The sequence below is a fragment of the Branchiostoma floridae genome, chromosome 7 (genome assembly GCF_000003815.2).
Source record: "Branchiostoma floridae strain S238N-H82 chromosome 7, Bfl_VNyyK, whole genome shotgun sequence".
NCBI classification, from domain to species: Eukaryota; Metazoa; Chordata; class Leptocardii; order Amphioxiformes; family Branchiostomatidae; genus Branchiostoma; species Branchiostoma floridae.
The window spans coordinates 2,008,738-2,032,899 of record NC_049985.1 but is presented as its reverse complement, the minus strand read 5'-3'; the positions used below and the strand labels follow the sequence as shown (position 1 = coordinate 2,032,899).

Genomic DNA, 24,162 nt, shown 5'->3' with positions numbered 1-24,162 from the left:
TGGCTAGGTGGTCCTTATGTAGAGGTGGTCACTTGTACAGGTTTGACTGTATATCAATGGCTAGGTGGTCCTTATGTAGAGGTGGTCACTTGTACAGGTTTGACTGTATATCAATGGCTAGTTGATCCTTATGTAGAGTTGGTCACTAGTACAGGTTTGACTGTATATCAATGGCTAGGCGGTCCTTATGTAGAGGTGGTCACTAGTACAGGTTTGACTGTATATCAATGGCTAGGTGGTCCTTATGTAGAGGTGGTCACTAGTACAGGTTTGACTGTATATCAATGGCCAGGTGGTCCTTATGTAGAGGTGGTCACTTGTACATTTTCAATGGCCAGGTGGTGACCTTATGTAACTTGTACAGGTTTGACTGTATACCAATGGCTACACGGTCTATGTAGAGGTGGTCACTTGTACCTTTTTGACTGTAGTAGGTCATCTACAAAGTTAAAAGTTAAACTGGATTTCAATAATCAGCCCCCGACCATCTTTACAAATTTACTCCAATATGACGTTATGTGTTCCCTTTGTGGGTTTTCAGTATAATGTTAATGCCTTCTTTGACATTATTAAAAAGACATTTTTAAAAAAAACTTGTTGTACCCTGTACATCTGTGTGTCTGTGGACAGCACAACTCAAGAAGTTTTGGATGGGTCCTTGTGATATTTGGTAGGTGGGTTGGGTTGGGACAACGAAGGTCAAGTTTGATAATGGCCCCTGATGAGCTTAAACTATGTTGGAACATTATCTCTTATTCATTAATTCCTTTGTTCCTTCATTTTTACATCCATCCACCCAACCATCCATCCATCCATCCATCCATTTATTCAGTTTGTCATTCATTTACCCACTCATTCATTCATTCATAACTATCATACACATGTGCACGAAATTCAAAACTCCTGGCCAGATAGACATTTTGATGCAATGTTTATTGACTTCCTACCACAAGTTTACATCTCACATGCTTGGTAGTCCAGCTACAAGCAAGTCGTCTGCAGTCAGTATGGGAATGGTTTCACAAAACTTTAACAGTGTATCAACGATTTTCATTTTACATGCCTCCTGCAACTTTCACCCTCGCCACCAGGGGGCGCAGCCGACATGACGCAGTACGCGTCATTACAATGCAGCTGCGCACATTGGCGGCGGGGATGCTTTCTGACTTCTGTCAATCATACCTCTCTGATGGAAATCACCATTTACATTATAATGTTATCAGTTATGTTATGACACACTCTTAAACAAGACTTAATGATACTAGTATTCTTGCCTGTGGTAACATATGATATGTGATAAAAATCACCATTACATCATTGGTTGTTCAGGCACAAAATTATAGTCACACTCTTCAAGATTGACAGTGTAATACTAGTATTCTCAGTCTCCTTCCTAGATACACAATAATCTATCGCTATTTGAGGTGGAAGGGCTGCTAGAACTAGCAACTTGATTTCTTCAGGCTCTTGGTCCCTTATGATCGAAATTTATGTCAAATTTCTGAGGAAAAGTCAACAAAAACAATGGGCGTTTCTGGTATAAATCTCGCTGCCAAATGGGTATCATTGTTTGTACCATAAATTATACAGCCAATGGTATGACAGGCGAAAACAACACGACTGGGCTTTTCTTGGTAGCGCCACCAAATGAGCATCATTATTTGCAAAATATGTGAGACCTTTCAGAGCCAAAAGAAGTAAAGACTTGTTGGTGTATTCTGCACGGGAAAGTAGGGATTGTCCATTTCTGGTAGGCAGGGATGATCCAATGCTGTGGCCGTGGTTATGATTGATGAATAATAATGATGATGATAAATTACTTCTGTTGCTTTTGCCCCTTCCCGGGCTGTTTCTGGAAAGGCCCTTTGTACTGAGCACAGCAGCGTTTTTGAAAAATACAATTTGCTAGCCATCTCGCTTGAAAATGTACAATAAATAAACTTAACCCTCTTTCTCATATGCATTGCAGTACACGTTTCTGATTATTCACTGCCCTGGAGACTGAATGGATCCAGTTTTACACAGTTCATCTTGAAGATTTTTTTCCTGATGTTTTTACTCACAATTCTAATGTACTTAACATTAACGTTACAACCTAAACAATGACTGAACCTATTCTCTAAAAAAACATCATTTTTGTTTCAGACTTTAAGTTACAAGACAACAATTTCTACACCAAAACTTACCAACTAACGATCCCGACAATTTTCCTGGGTACAAGATTCATATAAGCGCTGAATGTCACAACTGTTAGAATCATTACAGCGCACACAATGCAGAAAAAAAACATGTTGCCAATAGTCAAAAGCCGTTTTTGCTCGCAAGCTAAGATGTGTATATCATGGGTCTTGTAGGAATAGTTAAGAGTAACAGCGGACGCATGTGTTCGCGGTTCGTGCTAGCATGAGAGTGTATGTGTGCGTTTACATTTGTGCCTGTGTGCGTGCGTGCAGACTATTTCAGATGGCCAAAAATATGGCAAGCTGCCTTCCCTTAGTTGATGTGGAGGTACATGCATGGCACAATAGATACAGGTATATGTGGCACAGGTATGTGGCATTAGGTGGGGTCTCAAAAATTTGTGGACAATTCAGGTCTAAATTCAAGGCCTTCATGTAAAATTATGTGTTGGAGGATGAAAGATGATTTGCTCTGTAACTTTCTCTGGAGCAGAAATAGATTGCTTGTCTCTTCCTCGAGGTCAGACTGTTGTCACATCATAAACCATTTACCAGTGGGTAATGCCAGTTCACATTTATCTGCGGGGTAACCTATATCCGTTGTATCTAAAAACGGTATATTTAGGGATGCTAAGTCAGTGGACGGTGGTTTCAAACTGCATCATTTTGAAAATATGAGTGACTGGAAATTCTAAATACAATGGATATAGGTTAGGATACCCCGCGGATAAAGGTAAACTAGCGTTACATTTTATAGAACAGAAGCTGTATTTGGCGTTACCAAGTTAAACTAGCGTTACATTATATAGAACATAAGCTGTCTTTGGTGTTACCAACCCTCCCCAACCTTACTTTCACCGGCTTAGATACGCCAATGCTACAGGTTCTTGGACTGTGTATGTGGTCTGTCTTACACTTTAAGCCAAGATGTCAGCTTTAGATCTGGAAATGATGGGACTTGGGGCCTGGTGATGACATATTTGGGCGTGTCCTTGAGGGTTTGGCGGCTGGTACCTCTGATCTGTCTGCTGTCTGTTTGCTAATGTATGGTACGATTAGCAGAGGGGTTATTATACAGGCAAGCTTTGGACATGAGGGCCCCTCGTGTTCTGCCGTATCTGCCAATGGCAGCCATATCTCTGACGCTGTACCTGCCCGCTACAGGCGCGCCGTACGATCTAATGTGTGCCTTCCTCTGCCGTGCGTGTATCTGTGGGACTGATCTGGTACGAGGGACCGTGCTGTAGGATGGATGTTTGCCGCCCAGCCGGGTTGATGGAGGAAGGGCCACCTCAGCTACAGCGGCGTAGAAAGGCACAGCATCATCGCCTTGACCGGGCACCCGGAGAGTCAGGGGGTATGAGAGGCGCCGTCTGTTCTCGTTGTTGTAGTACTCGTCGGGAATTTCCCAGTAAGGATGATCTACCCAAGGCCGTGTGTTGTAGTACTGAGTGTAGTACTCATCTGGGATCTCCGAGTAAGGAGGTTGTACCCTCGGCCGTGCGTTGTCGTAGTTGTAACAAGGGTTGTAGAAGTCGTCGGGAATCTCGCTGTACTGAGGCTCATCGCCTGCAGCGGTCTGTGTGGCCGAGTCCGCCGCAGAGCCCGAGACGACACGGCCGCCTGCCCCGCCTAGCATCCAGCGACTCACGGAGGCGACAGCAGGGGCAGGTGGGTCGCCTGACTGTGAACAACGGCGCCGTTTTATCATGATATATACAAACGCTACTAGCAGCGCTATATGCTCAACCCCTACTACAGCTGACAATGTGATGCTGTATATGAGCCATACATTACATGTACATGTGCTTTTCTCTTTTACCGGTCGCGCAGTCACAGGTAGATTTGTGACTGGGCTCGTCTGATTTAAGGGGACCTCGGTTGTCATGATGGTGGTTGCTTTTCTTGTGACCGGGATCACCTTTTCTGTACACTGTGTGCCATCAGGGGTGCTGGACAAGGGCGTGGTGAAGACATGTCGGTGTGTCTCCCCCCGGACGGTGTCGACATGACACGTCACATTCAGCATTTCTTCATGACCAAAGGTGCTGATATTTTTGCCGTGGCCATCGTCAGACGACATGCTTCTGTGCTTATCATCTTCCATGATACCTGACACGACTACAGCAACGGTTTGGGGTTGGTGGGACCTGTCTATACCCATGGGAACAATCTGCAGAGTAGTGTCTCCCCCCAGGGCTACCTTTACGCCTCCGGCATCTTTCCAGGCACGTGTGCACATGTGAGTGATGTTTGAAATGCGTCTGTCTGATTCTGTGTTGACCCACATGGCTACAAATGGTAAGTCATACTTTGTCTGGTTTATTGCGGTCAACCTCCCTTTCAATGTTCTACACTGACCGATATGATTGTCATCAGGCTGAGGTAGGTGCAAGGTGCTGTTATGGTGTATGTGGACGTGATATTCCTGTAGTTCAGGACCTTTGGAGATACAGAAAAGCACCTGGTTAACCCTAACTGCAAAGGTCTGGCCGGTATAGCGGGTGTAACCATAATCAAGACGCCAGTTCACTACCGATGGAGCAAAATCATCGAGAGCAAACAATCTACTCCCACTCACTCCCAGCTCTTCTAGTTTGTGTAGCCCGTTCAAAGTCTCCCGTGACAGACACGTCAGTGCATTTCGGCTCAGATCTAGCCTGCGAAGCCTTATCAACGGCTTGAATGCCTGAGGAGGAAGCCTTTTGATAGAATTTGCTCTCAAAGACAGCTGGGTTAACCATTTCAGATTGTGAAACCAAGATGGGTCGATGCTTTGTAATGCGTTGTTGTCGAGTAGCAATGTTGTGAGGGCAGTAAGGTTCTGGAAGCATGTTGGATCTATGATACTTATGTTATTGTGGGAAAATGACAGGGTCCACATCAACTTTGGAGATTTCAAACCGTCGAACCAGGCTCGCTTGACGTGAGTCAAGTTGTTGGAATCAAGCTGCAAGGATTTCAAGACAGGAAAGGCGGCCACAGTGCCCTGTTCTAAATCTGTGATTCCACATTCCACCAAAGCGAGAATACCCGTACTGATATTAACTGAAGACTTCTGAGGAGGCAGTAGTTTCTGAACTGAGAGTACCCCAAGCTTAACACCCCTAACTGCCACATTATCTTTATCCGGAAGGCATAGAGAAGTTGGCTCGGAGGAGTTCTGCACAAAACGCGCGGGTTGTTGCTGTAGCTGCGCAGTGCATAACATACAAGTACCTTGCAAACGCAAACCCAAACCGTGTGACTTACGGAACGGGACGCAATCTGTCCACTGATTTGTGTACGTGCACCCAGGAAAACATGTCGGGTCTAAACCTACACATCCAACTACGATGGCGAGAACAGTTACAATCCTCGCTACTACTTTGAACATGTTAGATATTCAATATTCAATGTTAACATTCGAGTAATGACTAAATACGAAGCCTTTCTCTGGCGTGTGCGAAGATCGCTCTGCACTGATCTGGTTTCATCCACTTTCGGGACTGGTGAAAAACAGGCCAGCTGTCTCACCTGAAAAATGAACGTGGATCATTGTAATTTTGTCTGAATTTTTGAATATATATGTATATATTGAGTACACATGTACATGTATATGTCTCTTGTGTGCGCCACTGTGTGTGTGTGTGTGTGTGTGTGTGTGTGTGTGAGAGAGAGAGAAAGTGTGTGTGTATGTATGTATGTGTGTGTGTGTGTGTGTGTGTGTGTGTATGTGTGTGTGTGTGTGTGTGTGTGAGAGAGAGAGAGTGTGTGTGTGTGTGTGAGTGTGTGTAAGAGATCAGAGAGAGAGAGTGTGTGTGTGTGTACGCACGTGTGTGTGTGTGTGTGTGAGTGAGAGAGAGTGTGTGTGTGAGTGTGTGTGTGTGTGTGTGTGACTGTGTGTGTGTGTGAGTGAGAGAGAGAGAGAGTGTGTGTATGTGTGTGTATGTGCGTGCGTGTGTGTGTGTGTGTGTGTGTGTGAGTGAGTGAGAGAGAGTGTGTGTGTGTGTGTGTGTGCGTGTGTGTGCGTGAGTGTGTGTGTGTGTGTGTGTGTCTGTGTGTGATCACCATCAAACAGAAATGTAACTACATGTACATGTAACAATATAGAATATAACAAGGTCTCAGCAAAATCGCGGGTAGGATCGCCCGACGGCCAAAGACCCCAATATATACACCTTGTTGTATTTTATTCATATACACACCCGAGAAAAGACATGCAAAAGGAGTCGGAATTTGAGGTAATTTGGTGTCCCCTAAGAAAAATCAGGTATTTGAATTTTTCGACAGCGCCACACTCGCTCTACGTTCGAATGAGTTGATGGAAGCCCATGTGATACAGTCCGGAACACCTGTATCGAACGCTAACCCGGCTAGGTATGGCATAAAGGCAGTTATGACATAGAGGTATGACAATCTACCATAGCAGTTTCCGGCACACTATGAAATAAGGACTATTATTATGATCAGCGGATAACGTTACATGTATGGATTAAAAATTGTTACTTGGTGGTACTATTCTGAAGACTTGTCAAGCATCATGATAATATTGACCAACTATCGTTACAATCAGGAAAAAAGTCAACATTTAGAATATCTAAAGAAATATACAATGAATGGACCAGTATCTGAGACTCTAAGTGTGGTCTAGTGATGGTTTCTATACGACATTCAATCAGTTGTGTACATAGCTGGCCTTCGTATCACACAGAATAACAGTTTTTGGGCGCTGGAAAATAATTACGCTAAGTAACTCAGCTGACTCTAGCAAAACCTGCCGACCCAGCAGCATTCTCTGCTTTTGCATTCTGTTAACCGATAAATGAGGCTTTGAAGATTTTGTAATAAATATTGTTCTTCTATGCTCAGTTTATCAAATACACTTGTGTGTATGCAATGTATATCTGCAAAATACAATACGATGTTGAAAAAATAGCTTCTTGATGCATTTCAGTTTTACATTGTACATTGTTATACTGTACTTCTTAGAGTCCCTTCGCCCAAAATCCTTTAAAAAAACAGAAAATCCCTACCTACCAACCCTACCATTTTCAAGGAAAGCAACATCAAATTTTCTTAAAGGGCCCTTTAAGGCATTGGGTGACATCTCTGCTTCGTGCGAAGGCTAACACAACTTGATCATATGTAACTAAAAGTAACGGACAGTCTTACCGTAGTCAGTCGGGCCCTCGAACGCCGGTCCGCGCCCACCGTAGTCAGTCGGGCCCTCGAACCCCGGTCCGCGCCCACCGTAGTCAGTCGGGCCCTTGAACGCCGGTCCGCGCCCACCGTAGTCAGTCGGGCCCTCGAACGCCGGTCCGCGCCCACCGTAGTCAGTCGGGCCCTCGAACGCCGGTCCGCGCCCACCGTAGTCAGTCGGGCCCTCGAACGCCGGTCTGCGCCCACCGTAGTCAGTCGGGCCCTTGAACGCCCGTCCGCGCCCACTGCCCTGTCGGTAGTCGTCAGGAGGTTTGGCAGGAGGGTGGCCGACGCCCTGGGCGTCACCCCGCTAGAGAAATTAGAATGAATGAATGAAGACCTTTATTGTACATTCATACCACTGGGTTTAGTACAGGTCACAACAAATGATACAACATGATATAATGATACAATGAATCTACACTACTCAAGGATCGTATTCTACTGTGTACATTCGGCTTCTTCTCGTTTCTTTGTGATATTGAAAATGTAAGAACAGATATACTTTATAAGTAAAGGTTTGTCTAGATTCATAAGGAATATAAATTTGTCTATATTACTTAGTTGTATGAAGTGGGGGAACATGGATTCTATTAGTCTGTAGAGACATATCAATGATTAGCTCTTATCATTATCAGCTAGAGAAATAAGTGACACATAAATAATCAACTCTTGTCTAGAGAAAGACAAAAGTGAAATATCAATAATAAAAAGTCAAACCAAATAAGTTACATATTTAAGTTAGACTAGAGTAGTCGCTTACTCTACTGTTTTAGTGTTTATTATTATTTGTCTGTCATTTTTTGTCACTTGCAATAAGCCCTCGGGCAAGAATTTGTAATAAACCTACCAATAATCAACTCTTATTATGAACTCTTATGCGAGAAATTGAAATCATTATTTCTTCAAATTATCATATTGGCAAAGATTACAGTGGCTTGGATTTGATTTATAAAAAGGAAATAAAACGTTGATCAGCACATAACTTAACGTTACATCTATGAATGATTGAATGCTAACCTGTATGTGACTTAATCATGCTACTGTGACACGCGTTTATAGCAGGATTAAAAGATGTGCCAATATCTTGCTGCTAGAGTCATTTGTAAAATTTAAATGTTTACCATTGTTGGATGGAAAGAAAACAATGAATTCTACCGTTGATGTATATTTTACAAAGTGCTTTCACAAGTAATACGTCCACCAAGTTGAAAATTACGTTTGGAACGGAGAAGTGTACCCTCCAAGAGGAGGTTAGGCCCTTGTTGTCTTGTCCGGCGTTTTTGTCCGGCTTTCTTTTTCAAAGACAAAATAGAAAGCCCTACAGAAACGCCTAGAATTATGCCAAAAACCAGTCGGAGCCGAACCTCTGCTAGCCTGGCATCCAAACCTATCAATCCCCTCACGCAGAAAGCAAATTTATTATAATAGGTCTGGATAACAGGTTTAAAAAATATATATGTGAATAAAATAAAATATGATAAAATACCGGCGGCGGGGCACGCTCTTCCAGTCCTCCCTTCCCTGGTCCGGCAGGGCGGCAGCGTCCAAACAGGAACGGTCCGGAGAACGGCCAGACGTCGCTGAAAATGAGGAAAGAAAAACAAAAATTAGTTCCCTCCACCAAGATATAGGGCCATCACGATATGAGAAATTGGAAATTAAGATGCGACACAGAAAAAAAAAACGTGACGTTTATCTAAAGAACTGGTGACTGAAACAAAATCACCGTTATAATCGTAGGAAAAGTTAAGTAAAGCCTTTGTCGGGTCTCTAAATTTTCTGAATTATCCGCTTAAGACCCTACGACAAAAAACAATCTTACGACGAATACGACGAACTGTTCTCAATATGCGTTTCTGTCGGGCCTTCTATTTTGTGCTGTTTTGTATTGGTCGGTGGGCACGAAGAAAACGCATGGACAGAGGGCATGGGAAAAAAAACGGTACAAAATAGAAACCCGACAAAAACACATAAAAACAACGTAAAAAACAGCCGAACCTCTGCTTGGAGAGCAGAATGTGGCCAACTTTAACTGTTCTAGGTGCACAAGAGAGACTTACCGGTGGATCAGGCGGCGGTGGTCGCTCGTTCTCATTTTCGCATCTTGTGTTGTTTCCGATAGGAAAATGGCAAGTTGTCGTCTCTGCTCTTTCCCCCAGCAGTTTCTGATTTTTCGTTAAGACCGGCGAGCCGCACTTCTCAACACTCTCGGTCCGTAGCCATGGCAACAGCCATGCAGCTGTCAGTCAAAGCGTGTGCTATGTCGCTTACGTGGTGGAAAAGTTTGATATTCATTTTGGAAAATTCTTCGCCACACCGGCCGCACGCACAATTCATCAATCAGGCGGCTCTCGGTACTTAGATCTATGTTAATTCATGAGATTTCTGAGGAAATTGAGGATTGAGTGATGGAGAGAAAATCGTACCCACATAATAGCGTGCATACAGAAAGATAGGGATATTACTGTAAGTATTCTTTTTATATGAACAAGCTTTATTGACACGACAAAAAAGTACAGTGACTTTTGTATGGTCAAATATAAAGTACAAGAAGTGGATACAGAATAAATCTTTAAACTCTACTAAGCAAACAATTTTGATATGAATTGAAAAGAAAACCCATGGTCGTCGTTTTGTCCCTTTCTCGCCATCACCCACCAAGTCCTTATAACGCATAGGATTCCTCTCCAGACAAGGCTGTAAACAAGGACCATCGGCTTGGCAAGCCTGAGTGTATACACTATAAGTATAATGCACGGACCGCGCGTGCACACACACACGCACACACACACACACACACACACACACACACACACACACACACACACACCATGCACTGTGTCACATACACACACACCATGCACTGTGTCACATACACACACACACACACACACACAAACATACACAAGCTCACACACATGCGTATGAAAATATTTAGGACGTTCATTTTCATCACCTCTTCGTCATATTCATATTTTTTTATTTCAACTTATTGAAATTTTACCGTGTTTTACCTTGCATTACCACTTATAAGTTACTAGAAGTTGCAGAAGAAAAATAAATTCTGTTTTCTGCTATTTCGCACACAGCTTCCCTCCCAGACTATTACAACTTCATTAAGCTGAAGAATCTCGGGGTGGAGCGAGCTCACGAGGAAAGTATGCAAGTCTTGCCGGCAAGGAACTCACGAGTCAAACATCAAACAACTTAATCTCAGTAGAACATGTTCGACATGCCTCGCGGAGAGGGTTGGGCTAAGAAGTGGTAATTGTCTGAATATTGGAGTGGTGTTATACACGTGCCTCGGTGGTCCTCTCCAAGCAGAGGTTAGGCTCAGGCTGTTTTTTTTTACAAATCATCACGCGGCCGCAAGATATAATAAAAAGTGTACAAAATAGAAAGCCCGAAAAAAACGCAATAAATCGTCAAAAGACAGCCGGAGTCTAACCCGTTTTTAATGGGGGTATAACAAAATCAAAAAAGAAAGAAAACTAGACAAGAAGGACAAGACGTTTTTTTTCACTCTTTTCATTTTTTAGCCTAACCTCTGCTCGGAAAGTACCTTAGGCCATGTTGATTTGATTTTTATGGATGACATCCTCCGGGAACTCCAAAACTGATGCGAGCGAGCGAATAAAAAAAAAGTTTGGCCAAAAAAAAAAAGTTGCCTTTAGTATGAAATCAAAGTGGCCAGGAAGGTTGAACATAGGACTAAACACACATATAGTATGGTATACCATGATCCTCTGGACCTGAATTTTCTGTACTGGTTTCTCCCCCAACCAACAATAGATTCTTTTTCTTTCCGTCCTTTCACATCTTATTCTTTGACTTTAGATTCATTTTGGCATTCTATATATGGCATTAGTTATCTGTTTTCTGATACTTTTTTTACAATCTACGGAATATTTGTGCTCATTTTACAGCTGCTTTGCACAATTTATTGTGTGGTCGAAAACTTTTTTTTTTTTTGGAAATGGCCGAAAATTGGTGCGAGCGCGGATGTCATCCATATAATCAAATCAACGTGGCCTTAGTACTTGGGTTTGCTACTTGAGGTTGCTTTCTGCCGACATACATGTAACCTTAGTTCGCCTTTATCCGTGGGGTAAGTTGTTTTTATAACAGGGTATTATTATTATTATTCACGGAAAACAAATCGATAGACAATGGTTTCTAATTGTAAGAAAACACGGACGGTAAAACATTTCGAGTATACTACTACCGAGAAGAGCTCACATTTCGAGGCCTTTTTCACAGGCCTTTTTAATACCGGCTCAAAAGGGCCTCTAGCGGATGTTGGGTACTTGCAGTTCGAAATTGAGTAACTTTCGTTGTATCCGTTAGATTTGGATGACATATTTTTATAGCCCAACGAACAAGGAAAACTTCTTCACATACAGTGTATCTTTCATGGATTTGCGGGCATAAAAGATTCGTATTTTAACACTAAATACTGCAAAATTCAGGAATGAAACGAGAAGGGCTGACACCCCTTGCGCGCGCATGCGCCCATGTGTGGCGGGAAGAGCTCACAGGACCTTTAAGGTCACCTCTGACGTCATTGGTATTTGCAGCGACCCCCTTGAGGTGGGATAAGGCCAGTGCCAACAAACCGCTACTTGTGACATCTGCTGTTGACAGATTCAGAACTCACTTTGTATCCGATAACCTCAGCTCTGCAAGATGCAGAAGAGTCTGGAGTAGCTCAAGGGAGGGGTTCCTCAGAGAGAGTGACAATACCCTGCTATGAGAAACCTTACCCTGTACCAGGTCTACAGCATGTAAGTGCGCCTCCTGCCGGGATTTAAGGACTCGGTAATCTCCAAGCAGATTCCTCCGGTGGCATAAAACAGTAACATAAGCGGTGGCCCATTTTACCCCTCAGCCGGCTGAAGTCCTTCCCCAACTTATGTTACTGTTTTATGCCACCGGAGGAATCTGCTTGGAGATTAGTCTGTATCCACTGTATTGTTATGTCGGGACGAGGGCTAGCAAAGGTGCCACAACCTGTTCCCCCACCCCTTCGACTTGTGTGGTGAATTTTGAACTTTTGCCCACAAATCAGTGGTAACTGTTTATATCTTTATTCAATGGTCACCGTGTAAGGCTAAGGTCACATTTCCACAAAGGGGCCCGGCCGGGCAGCTTTTGTGAACGATAAGTATGATATAAAAGACAACAACAATTAACACAAAACTGACCAAAAATAATTCAACAGCATGCATCATGCATATTTATTGGCATAAACTTAAATCTTTCGTTTCCGCAAACAGTCCGGCCGGGCCCCTTTGTTGAAATGTGACGTAGGCCTAACAAGACCACTTCAAGGTGTACTCTCAAAGCAGAGGTTCGGCCTCGGCTAGTTTTGACGTGTTTTAGGCGTTTTTCTCGGGCTTTGTTGTACCGTTTTCTTCATGGGTCTCGGCCAAACGGACTGAAGGGAACGGTACATCGGATAGACAAAGTCCGACAAAAACGCCTGAAACACGTCTAACATAACTTCAGCCGAACCTCTGCTTGAAGACTATGCAAGGTTTGCATCTGGTAAATTGTTAGTCTGCTTGGAAATTGCATTTAACTGTTGGCGCAATTCTCGTAGTCTCTAACAGACTCCCGCCTGGCCGATTAAGGGGACTTTGGCCAAGTTAGGAATAAAAGCCTAGTAGGAGTTAATTGGCCTAGGAGTGTTGGCCGGCCTGGTCGCAAACAGTACCCTGCTCGGCTTCTGGCGTGTTTCCTGTTTTATTTGGACAATTTTTACTATTTTTCCAGCAACCATGCTGGCGCAATTCTCGAGCACATGGGCCCATGTGTGTTGGTGGAGCTTACAGGACCTCTAAGGTCATCTCTGACGTCATCGGGATTTGGAGCGATCCCTCAGAGGCGATTAGCTAGGGATGATGCCAAGGCCAGCAAGCTGCTTGTACTTGACCTTGCCAAGTTCTCACAGTCATTATAACCTTGAGACAAGCCACCTAGTGATAGTTTGTGCTTTCTTACGCCTTATGACGTCAGTGCAAACGAAAGTGTGGCTGTTCCCCTTTAGCCTGGTATCCAGCCGATTATATCTCCCGAGTCTTTCTGTCCTCTCTTATTTGCGGAGAGGACAGAAGACACTCGGGAGCTATATGATACGGCTGGATACCAGGCTAGTTCCCCTTGGTATTAAAGAGCAGTCTGTGTATTTCTGTTGTCTACGCGGCCGTAGAATGAAACAAGCCAGCAAATATGAACAACTGTAAAAAATAAAATATATTTTCACTAGCGTTTTTCTGCCTGTCTGTCTGTCTGTGAACAAGATAACTCAAGAACGGCTTGGTGGATTGGTTTCATACTTGGTGTTTTGGTAGTGTGTGATGAAAGCTGTAAATGATTAGATTTTGGGCTCCCTGGCGGCTTCCCTGGATACTGCAGCGCAACTTCCGGTCTTGCTATCTCGTGTTCTGAACAACGATTTTTAGGTGTTACATAGCTCTTGTTCTCACTATTTTGCCAATGTCTACTAGACCAGTGTCTCTTTGGACTGGACTGAGTAGACATTGGCAAAATAGTATCATACCAAGTACTTATCTGCACGACAGTTAACGTTAATCATACTGTTGTAGCGAAGACCTCTTGTCTGTCTTGCGCGACAGAGTCGTCTGGAGGGTTTCCATGACGTCACATGATGGACGAACTGAACTGCACTGACCTGAAGCTATAAACATCGTGTGACGGTTATATTGGTCCGCGTGTATATATGTCACTCGTTAGATTGCCATTGGTGAAGACTACAATGGAAAATTACAAGTGTTTTATGACGTCATTTATGAGTCATTCAATGCCAGTCTACGATATATAGATGATGATGAGTGCCCTGTACCAGAATATATAACGTTAAAACGTCATTTCTTGATATATGTGGAAAAGTTGTATTAAATAGTAATTTCACAGTACTAGTATAACGGCTACGTAAGTTTTTAGGACGAAATGCGTTCACAATCGTGCTTGTTTCTTTGCAATAGAAGATGTAGGTATGGGGGTGTCAACCTTTATAACTCGTGTACTTTTCCACCATTTATCTGCCTTCGAAAAGACACGTGGAATTCGACGTCAAACCCAATATTTTGTTTGCGCTCGTGACACACAGCATGTATGTTGTGGAATCCGGGAGCTGTTGTTCCGCGCGGTTGACGTCAGAACATGATGCAACACTGGCTGAGCGCTGATTGGCCCGTCTCCCAGATCTGCGCGCTGATTGGTCAGGTCACCAGGTCAACCCGCCCGCTATCCCCCAAAACTTCCGGCTGTCGCGGAAAATCCTCAGAACTATTTCCTCGCTTCTCGTGGTGGTTTTTACCGACAACACTCGTTTTTTCTGATCACAAATTTGTACTTCTGGCTATCATGGCACCGTCAACAAGCGATCCAGGCGGCGAACAGACTGATCTGTGGGTGTTTGGGTACGGTTCCCTGACGTGGAACACTTGCTTCCCGTACACGGAGCGAGTAGTGGGGTCCGTGCCTGGCTTCTCCCGCAGATTCTGGCAGGCCAACACCGTACACAGAGGGACTCCCGACCAGGTGAGAACAGCTTACACACCTGTAAAGCTGTAACATATGTGTAGAAATATGTATTTTTCGACATTTCGGTTTCTTGTAGTATGAACAGATGTACGAAGTTTCCTGAGCGCGACTCTGTGCATGTGATGAATAATTTCCTCGTGACAAATATCAGACTATTGTTTGAGTCCGGCTAGAATGACGTTCACAGGAAATACGATCCATTTTTTGTGGAAAATTATCTCAATGTGTGGTAATTAACATCTTCACTTGTATCTTACGCTTTTATTCACAATTGGTATGACTTAAAATCCTTTGCAAACGTTTTAGATAGCCACAGCCACAGAGTACGTGTATAATATACACGGGATGATGCAACCCCACATGTGCACAAGGCCCTGGTCCTTAACTGGCTTAAGGCCGCTCTTGATATGAACGAGCATTGTACAGGGTCCTTGGCCTCATGAAGTGTATTGTTATATGGCTTATTTGCTCTATTTATAAAGTGCCCTTGTCCTTATTGCCCGGTCGCACCGTAGTGAAATTGTTTTACAACAAAAGGACGATATTGTGGCCATTTGTCTGTGTGTCAATTGCTTTCTTCACACATGAGTAAAACGTTGTAAAAAAGGGACAAGTTCTGTGCTCAGTCCTTCCCTATATAATATCGTTGGTATGAGCCAGTCTCGTCCTTTGCAATCTTCACATTTACACACAACTGTATTCCTTGACCATCTGTTTATCCTGTGGTCAAATTAAGACATGACATCTGGATATAGCAACATATTATACTATCAGAAATTCCCACAAGCAAAACACACTCAGTTCATGTTGCCCTGGGTTTATTTACAACTTTTTCTTTGTATTCCTTCCACAGCCGGGGAGAGTGGCTACACTAGTACCCGATAAAAAGGTGAGTTTTTTTTAATAAAATTGTTCAACTGTATACAATCTGCCGTTTGTTTCTACAAACTGGTAACCAGGTACTAGAACAACTAACGTAAAATATAACGTTAGTGACGTAAGAATTGAGGAGTGTTACAGTTAAATTTTGCGAAACGCAAAGCCAGAACAATTCTTCCATCTCGCTAAGATGCATAAAGGAAGATACGATATCTAAATTGGCTTGGAATTCTACAACATCTAGTATCCGCAAGCGTGGAACACTGATACCAGACTCCCGTCTGGGCAAAAGCCGAAGAAAAGCTGATAGTAGGAGTTAATTGGCCTAGGAATGTTGCCCAGCGCATGTCGCAAACTGTACTCCTCTGGCGTGTTTTCTGTCTTCTGCCAATTTTTGCTATTTTTCTAGCGATCTGAGGAGCCTGGTAGAGGCTAGCACACTGAAACCCAGTGCATTCTGTAACGTGTGTGTGGGATTGCATCATGGCGTGTTGCATCATGTAGTATCGGGGGCTCGCCGGGGGCGGGGCTATGTTAAGCGCGTGGCACTGTTTACCATTCCAACGGGGGCAAGGTCGACTTAAAGCCACCCAGGGAAAACCACACAACAGTAGCAGATTGATCGCGCCAAGAATCGAAATTAATGCAACATTATAAGTCTACGTCAAATAAAAAACGACGTCTGTTTATGAATTTTCACCGTGCTTTCTGGTTGTTGGAAGTCAAGATGACGTATTGCATTGTTTATATATGCCGATGAAACCATCGACGAAGCTTTTTGTTTTAGCCTTTTTAATTCCAAGAGGTTCGCCGGGAGTTCTGTTGTTTTTATTGCTGTAAGATATCGATGTGGGTCATGTTTTTATTTTGACGTCACTAGCAGGCCTCCTGACGTCATATAATGTCCCACAGGAACGAGCTTCTTGGCAGAACATTTAATAACTGTCGCTGCACTGTTCTCTCTGCTTTGGGAATGTGAACAATTTAAGTTATAGTCCTACTTTACAGTTTTATGAATAGTTTCATTGCTTTAGAACGAGAGGTAAAGGGAACGCAAACATACACATCCAAAGGGTAACGTTTATAGCACTGTTCTAGAACAGAATAGGTCGCTAGAAATATTAATCCTCTGAAAACACGTTATTTTAAGGACTTCTGAGTTATTTTTTCCTTCATACATATCAATTACAATTTTGTTGTTTTGTTTCCAGGCTGTCACGTGGGGTGTGGCGTACCAACTGAAAGGTCGAGGGCAGGTCACGAGGGCGCTGCAGCACCTGACCATCCGAGAGGGGGCGCTGGGAGGCTACACCACGGAGGTGGCTCGCTTCATCCCAGCGGACGAGTCCCTTCCATCGCGCGACGTTTTGGTCTACCTGTCCACTGAAGAAAATCCGCTGTATCTCGGTCATTCCACGCAGCAGGAGACTGCAGTAGCCATCGCAGCCGCTGTGGGGCGCTGCGGACACAACGCCGAGTACCTCTTCAAGCTTTCCCGCTTCATGAGGACATCCGTTCCCATGGTAACGGACGACTACTTGTTCGGCTTGGAAGCCATGGTGAAGAATCTACTCGGCCAGGAGCGTGCACAGGAGCTGGAAACTTCTCAGACAGTCGCGGATGAACTTTCTCTCACCTGTAGAAAAGACTCTGTCCCAATGCCCTGCCGGTTCGAATATCTGCCTTGTAGAACTGTCGCAGAGTGCCAAAGAATCGAAACGCGACCCGCCTCAGAGTCGGGCTAGTGCAAGTCTTTAAAAAAATCATTGATTTATGATGACTTGTACATATATTTATGCGTATATATATATATTAATATATATCACTTTTACCTCGATGTATAAAATCATATTCAAAGTGATAAAAATTATTTCCCAGTCGTATGGCTGGACCAATATGTGGAAAATCATGCACAATGTGCTAATGGTGGCAATAATATACGGATACTTGTTGCCTAAAACAAAAGTGTTACAATGTAATTAATTAAGATCAGGTTACAAGTAATTTGATAACCAACGCGTACACCTGTTGGAAGCTTCGGAGAAAGAAGCAATAAAGAAGAAATAGAACACTCGTAGAACTTGTGCCATGCGTTTTTCTTCAATGTCTCGTGATGCGCAAACTTACAGTTGTTTTTCATGGATGTTCAAAGTAATTGTCTTCTACTAGATATCAATGAACGAAAGAGCAATGGAGAATCTCAATATAGAATGTATTTTCATAAAGACTTTAAAAAATACATCTTAACAATAATGTCAATATGGTGCAGCGGTGCTACTCTTTCAATGAATGAGGTGGAATCAATGTGGAACGTATTTATAATATCAGGTGTACAAGACGTGATATTGAGCAAACAATAATAACTGCAACTCATGATACACAGTATCAGTGTTACATTGAACGTCCCATGATAGTCATGATACGCTTACTTGTTACCCTTTTTTTCTTGTGGCAAGGCCCGAGTAACAACTTACGGGCTGGAGGACACATTTTTTCATTGCACAGTATATCCTTAGGGCGCTGTTAGACAGACCAAGTAACGTTAAATGTTTGAATGAGATACATCTAGTTCCTGTAACGGCTCATCTTCAAGCCTTCAAAAAGCCTGGTTTGGAACTCTTTGTCGTATCATTTCTGTCATGGTTATTGGGACCAACTTCGTCAAGCAGAGCTGATGTCTGATCTACCAGATAGAACGGCCGAATGCATTACGTCAGATCGAACACTATTTGCGTTCTAAAGATCGAACACGATTTGGATTCTAAAGATTGAACACGATTCGGGTTCTAGCTAAAGACCGAGCACGATTCGGAATCTAAAGATCGAACACGATTAGGATTCTATAGATCGAACACGATTAGGATTCTATAGATCGAAATCGATTTGGATTAAAAAGATCGAACACGATTCGGGTTATAAAGGTCGAACACGATTCGGATTCTAAAAGTAGAAAATGTCCGAGACCATTGGGGTTCAAGTAAACGCACCGCCCCCTTCATCAGCTTTCTGCTGCCGCCGCTGCCTTGCCCGTTTTCTTCTGGTGCAGCTGTATCTGCGTGATCTCTATCTGCTTGGCCTGCGTGTTGAGCTTCTTCACCAGGATGCTGATCTCTCGGTCCTTCTTGTCTATCGTGGCCGACAGCTCCTGGATCTTCCTCTTCAGCTTCTCCTCAGACTTGGTGTGAGACTTCTCCAGCTTCTTCCGCTCCTTCTGAAGCTCCTCCTGTAGGAATGAACGAGCAAAACATCATGAAAATTCACTCATTAATCACTTCTGGTATTATCCTGTTTTCGAAGACATCAATTGCAAGAAAAAAGGACATGTAGTACTAAAGAAGGGTGTTAGGGCCCAGCCGCCCTGAACCAAAAGCGATGCTATGGCTCAACATATCTTCGGTCATGTCAAGAGCAAAGGGGTCTATCTGATTCACACGTACAACATAAAAGGAGGTGATATTGCGGTTAGGGTTTCTAACAGGCCCCATATTGTTGTGCCCCTGCCTATTTTTTTATTCGAAGCTTCGGTTAGGAACATCCTCAAAACTGCAGGAGAGCCACGTCTCGACATGTATGTATAGAATATATAGAATAAAAAGAAATCTAACCTTCTCCGACTCCATGAGCCTGGTTTTCTTCTCCGTCTCGTGCGTCAGGGTCCGGATGTGGCTGCTCAGGTCATGGATGTGCTTGTCCTGTCTGCGCATGCGCTCCTCGTACTTCTCGGTGCGTTCCTTGAGCATGCGCACTGTCCTGTCCAGCATCTGTTTCTCCTGTTTGATGCTGTGCAGTTCCTCCCGCAGCTTGGCTGTCCGCTCCCGACCCTTGTAGTCCTCAAACACGTACCTACAACAAGCAGCCACGATCAGAAAATGCTGTTAATGCATTCAAATTCGAGGGGATTTAATTTCGCCGTAACGCGGGGAAAAAGGACTTTTCCCGGTGGTTCACGGTAGCACCATGCACTGTAGTCTGTTACTGCCATGGAAAAATGTTCGCGGTGGTTTTAAGTTCGCGGTGAAGTGCACGTGGCCACCTCGAAAACCGCGAACATTAAACCACTGCGAAAGTTTCTGCATTTACAGTATTTCTCAATGTTTTGTAGCCATAGTGTCCGCTCCCGACCCTTGTAGTCCTCAAACACGTACCTACAACAAGCCGCCATGATCGGAAAACATTTCTCAATTTTTTTTACTCATAGTGTGCAACCTGGCAAGTCGATGACTTGGCCTCGAATTGAGAAGATTAGAGACTGTGAAGTTGAACATACAATCAACTTTATAGTGACGTCAAGTTTTTCTTTAAGTGGAATTGTTATGACAGAATTGACGATGAATGTGTACATTCAGCAACAAATTTAGATAACCTTAAGGCTAGAATTCCCACTCCCTAGTGCCTGTCATATTTTTGTTGTCAGTCCATAATCTCCAAGCAGACCCTACAGTAGCATAAGCTAGTATCAAAAGCTGGCAGAGGAGTAAAGCCGGCCTACGAGTGTGTTTGCTACATGTACTGGTAGCATACACACTCGTGCCCCATGTATTTGAAATACGTAAGCAAACTAGTACTGGGGACTTACTGACATAACAAGTCATGCACAAGGTAAGTTCCAAACCAAGGTAATGAATACACAGTCGCCTGCCCATGCATATACACTAATAAAAACGTCAGCCACTCACTTGTCCTTTTCTTTCGTGATCCTGTCCTTTTCTAACTTGGTCTGCTGCAGTTCGTCTCGAAGTCGGTCCTTCTCCTTGGTGTTCCTCTGCGACTCGAACTCGTACGTGTCCAGGGCGCCCAGCATCTTTGCTCTTTCCTCCTACAGTGGGCAACAAGGCAATCAGAGATGTCAGACTTCACCCCCTTACCCTAGTGCGTCCCACACACAACAGAGAGAGAGAGAGAGAGAGAGAGAGAGAGAGAGAGAGAGAGAGAGAGAGACGCACACAAACACACTGACAAACAGAAACAATAGTGAACCTTGAAGTTATGAATACTTGACAGTTGACACCAAACTGTACGTTGCTAGCATAACTACACACACATACACACACACACACACACACACACATACACGGGCGCGCGCGCACACACACACACACACACACACACACACACACGCACGCACACACACGCACGCACACACACACATGCACGCACGCACACACACACACGCACGCACGCACACACACGTTTTGACTTCAATCGCTGAATGGTCTTTCATCACAGAAGGCTATGGGTCTACATTTCCCTTTTATCTGTTCTCCTACCTTGATGTTATCCAGTTCCCTTGTCATGTGGTCCCGAGTTCCCGTCAGTTCCCGCACGCAGTTCTCGGTATCCTCCATCAGCTGCTTCATCTGCCCCAGCCACCGGTCTCTCTCCTCCTCACACGCTGTGACTCCTGGATGTATCTGTCCTTAGTCTCACCTATTTTAGTTTATTCGTATGTATCATATCATTAAATCAATGAAATATGGCAAGTATATACAGCAGATCAAAAGCATCTGAATGCCTTCTACACAAGATGAAAATTTTGGGCATCTTATACATACAGAGACAGAATAACAAGCAAAAGGGTATACTGCAGAAAAAAACAGAGAGAAGTGGTAGATATGAGACAGAAGGCTAAAGATGGCTAGAGAGAGAGAGAGACAGAGAGAGAGAGACAGAGAGAGAGAGACAGACAGACAGACAGACAGACAGACAGAGAGAGAGAAAACAGAGAGAGTGAGACACGTTTTGTCCTTGGGCAGGGAACTTGTATATCATTAACGCTAGTTCACCTTTATCCGCGGGGTAACCTATATACGTTTGTAAATACAACGACAGACGTTGTTTCAAACTACAGCATTTTGAAAATATTGCAGTTCGGAAGCACCGTCCGTCGGCTAGATATCACTAAATAAACAAAATTAGCCAATGAAAGAAACAAGTCAAAGTTGTATAATAAAATACTTATATACACCGGACGCTCACCTAGCTTACGGAAGTCCTTGATGTAGATATCCTTCTGTCTGGCCAGGGCGCGCGACTGGTCAATGTATCTGTCTTTCTCGTCCAAAAGTTTCTGTGCTTCTGCTATGTACTGGTCCTTACGTTTAATCACTAACCGCGAGTCTTCTAGATATTTGTTTCTATATTCCTCTTCCACGTTACTTTTTTCGCGCTTTTCTGGCGGTGCGGGCGATTTGAAGTACCGAGGTTTCAGCCAACCGTCATCGTCTTCAAGACCTGTCCTGTTCTCGTCTTTCTTCAAGTCTTTGTAGAAACCGTCGAGGATCTTTCGTTCCTTGTCTCTTAATTCCTGGTGGAATTTGTTGAGTTCTTCCTCTGATTTTCTGATCTCCTGGTGGAACTCTTCCAGCTGGCCCTCGCTCTCTGCGATGTCTCGGCCCAGGCGTTTGACGTTCTTCTCGTTCGAGATGAGCTCGCCGTGGAACAGGCGTAATTCCTTGGCGCATGAGCGGTACTTTTGTTGCAGTTCTTCCATAGTCATGGTGTCGGCTGTGAGAAAACGTGATCTACCCCGAACTAGTCTAGCTCAATGAACAGGCGAGCTAGTCTTCCACTGGTCGTGACAAAGTCTGAGACAGACGCTCTGTGAGGTATTTACAGGTTCATTGTCAGGGAAAATCCATTTGCTCTTTTCGACCAGCACGAAGACCAGTGGACCACAGCGTAATTTTCCGTCCTACTGAGGACTGCAAACTTTTCCAGTGGCGTGTCAGGTGAGCCAGGATTCGAACCCACGACTTCTTGGTTTAGAGTCAGGGCCACTAATCACTCGAATACGCACGCTCCTGGTATTACGCAGTTCTCACTCTGGTTCCGACACTACTGGATTGCACGAGACACGGAACAAAGCTCTGCTACTGGAATAGTCCCTCGTCAACAGAGCACGAACTTTAGACTTCGGTATGTCCTTTGTGGCAAGCGGTACGAATAGCAGCAAAGCAGTCCACGTGAGGAAATGTAGTCACATTACGTCCAAGTCCAGTCCCTTCTTTTCTTAACTCAAAATTTCGCAGCAGTTTTCTTCGAGTTTCAGCCCTCCTTTACAACACGACGTCCCTGAAAACACAAAAAGGAGTTTGAGGTCGACCTTTCTTACATATTACATTTTACATATGAAAGCTATCAGGAAAGGGATACAACCTGTAAACATTGGCGCCATTCAGGGATATGTTTATGGTATCAAGTATACGTATATTTTGGTTGGGTCAGAGTCAGAGAGAGAGTCATTTCTGTTTGATAGACTACATGTATAGTTATCTATCCTACATAGAATATTCCGTTTTATTTCGCTATGAGTGAGTTACCAAACAAAGACAGTGCCACGTGCCCCGTTAGAGTCACATGTAGTTTCAGAAGGATACATTTTGTGTACCAGGTCTGTACTGTACAAGAAAGGGTGACTGTTTAGTCAGTGATCTCGCTTTTCTTTTGCGTTGTGTTTAGGTAGGAACCGGATAGCCAACACTGGCGCTATAAGAGAAACATAAGCGCATTGACAGAGTCTGCTTATGTTTATGTATTTATGGTCGACGATGACGTACAAAAAGTTCCTCTGACAAGTGCAGCCTTTTTGGGTGTGATTTAGAATATGCTTTTGTAGCTTGTAGCTTGTTTTTGTAGCTTGATACGTACAGAGGGGGGCTAGGGTCTGTCCCTCAGTTTGGGGTCTTGTACAGGGTCGACACGAGTGTGGCGGTGGGCAGAGAGGGCAGATTTGTAAGACTATCCGTCGTGTTGATGGTAGAACACAAAACCTGGAGTATCTTAGTCTAGCGCGAGGGTTAGGCCGTGCTTCCATCCCGTCTCGGTCGGTGAGTAGAAACAAAACCCGACAGTTCCGACTGCTTGAGTCTCACCTGATGTCACACACACGCACAGGTGAGCAGCGCCAGGTGCAGACGTACAGGTAGACCTACCACATCTATCAAAGTGTCACACCAAGTATCCATGCCCTATGCCAGCACAAATTCTGACAGAACAAGACAGTTTTCAGATTGACTGTCGATGTCAACTGACTGCCGTAATCATCATCTTATGTACTGCACAATGTATACTCTTTAGGGGCCACGTAACACACGTCGTGCGATCGCAAACTGAGAGCATTCTTAGTGGAAAGACAGTCGTGCACGCGTCTCGAAAAATTCATCTGTACGGAAAAGGACTTTCTTGTGAACAGTTGGTTTTCTCACAGCAAATTCTAACCCTTTCTGACTTGAGGTGGTGCTGGTTTGCAATTTTCAACATGGGCTAGGGTTTTTAATGCCGGGAGACGGAATTTCCGAGGCCCCAAGAAGCGCTGCAAGAAGTCAAGAGGCGATGCGTAAAATCGGGGTAC

At 44.0% G+C, this 24,162-nt stretch overlaps 4 protein-coding genes across 4 annotated transcripts; 1 reads left to right on the top strand and 3 right to left on the bottom strand.

The window, feature by feature from the left end:
* Nucleotides 1-953: 953 nt before the first annotated feature.
* On the bottom strand, nucleotides 954-5,633 carry LOC118418911. Its single transcript, XM_035825050.1, has one exon. It carries the CDS (start codon nucleotides 5,554-5,556, stop codon nucleotides 3,220-3,222), a length of 2,337 nt encoding a protein of 778 aa, XP_035680943.1. The 5' UTR covers nucleotides 5,557-5,633; the 3' UTR covers nucleotides 954-3,219.
* Nucleotides 5,634-14,444: 8,811 nt separating this feature from the next.
* LOC118418915 (putative glutathione-specific gamma-glutamylcyclotransferase 2) lies at nucleotides 14,445-17,896 on the top strand. Its single transcript, XM_035825058.1, has 2 exons — nucleotides 14,445-14,930; nucleotides 17,024-17,896. The coding sequence occupies exons 1-2, from the start codon at nucleotides 14,550-14,552 to the stop codon at nucleotides 17,555-17,557; spliced, it is 915 nt and encodes a 304-aa protein (XP_035680951.1). The 5' UTR covers nucleotides 14,445-14,549; the 3' UTR covers nucleotides 17,558-17,896.
* A 773-nt stretch (nucleotides 17,897-18,669) lies between these two features.
* LOC118418921 (golgin subfamily A member 6-like protein 7) lies at nucleotides 18,670-20,624 on the bottom strand. Its single transcript, XM_035825064.1, has 3 exons — nucleotides 20,489-20,624; nucleotides 19,418-19,655; nucleotides 18,670-19,035 (listed from the first exon to the last, which is right to left on the bottom strand). Exons 1-3 carry the CDS (start codon nucleotides 20,611-20,613, stop codon nucleotides 18,811-18,813), a joined length of 588 nt encoding a protein of 195 aa, XP_035680957.1. The 5' UTR covers nucleotides 20,614-20,624; the 3' UTR covers nucleotides 18,670-18,810.
* Nucleotides 20,625-21,079: 455 nt separating this feature from the next.
* On the bottom strand, nucleotides 21,080-22,839 carry LOC118418920 (tropomyosin-like). Its single transcript, XM_035825063.1, has 2 exons — nucleotides 21,789-22,839; nucleotides 21,080-21,239 (listed from the first exon to the last, which is right to left on the bottom strand). Exons 1-2 carry the CDS (start codon nucleotides 22,306-22,308, stop codon nucleotides 21,166-21,168), a joined length of 594 nt encoding a protein of 197 aa, XP_035680956.1. The 5' UTR covers nucleotides 22,309-22,839; the 3' UTR covers nucleotides 21,080-21,165.
* Between the last annotated feature and the right edge of the window lie 1,323 nt (nucleotides 22,840-24,162).

Bases quoted from the DNA above. Each gene is read 5' to 3' on its own strand.
- LOC118418911 (XM_035825050.1), bottom strand. From the start codon at position 5,556: ATGTTCAAAGTAGTAGCGAGGATTGTAACTGTTCTCGCCATCGTAGTT.
- LOC118418921 (XM_035825064.1), bottom strand. From the start codon at position 20,613: ATGCTGGGCGCCCTGGACACGTACGAGTTCGAGTCGCAGAGGAACACC. The intron at 19,656-20,488 runs GTGAGTGGCTGA...TGCTTGTTGTAG, and splicing joins ATCACGAAAGAAAAGGACAA to GTACGTGTTTGAGGACTACA. The intron at 19,036-19,417 runs GTTAGATTTCTT...TCATTCCTACAG, and splicing joins GGCTCATGGAGTCGGAGAAG to GAGGAGCTTCAGAAGGAGCG.
- LOC118418920 (XM_035825063.1), bottom strand. From the start codon at position 22,308: ATGACTATGGAAGAACTGCAACAAAAGTACCGCTCATGCGCCAAGGAA. The intron at 21,240-21,788 runs GTGAGCGTCCGG...AAACTAAAATAG, and splicing joins CAAGGACTTCCGTAAGCTAG to GTGAGACTAAGGACAGATAC.
- LOC118418915 (XM_035825058.1), top strand. From the start codon at position 14,550: ATGATGCAACACTGGCTGAGCGCTGATTGGCCCGTCTCCCAGATCTGC. The intron at 14,931-17,023 runs GTGAGAACAGCT...TTTTGTTTCCAG, and splicing joins ACAGAGGGACTCCCGACCAG to GCTGTCACGTGGGGTGTGGC.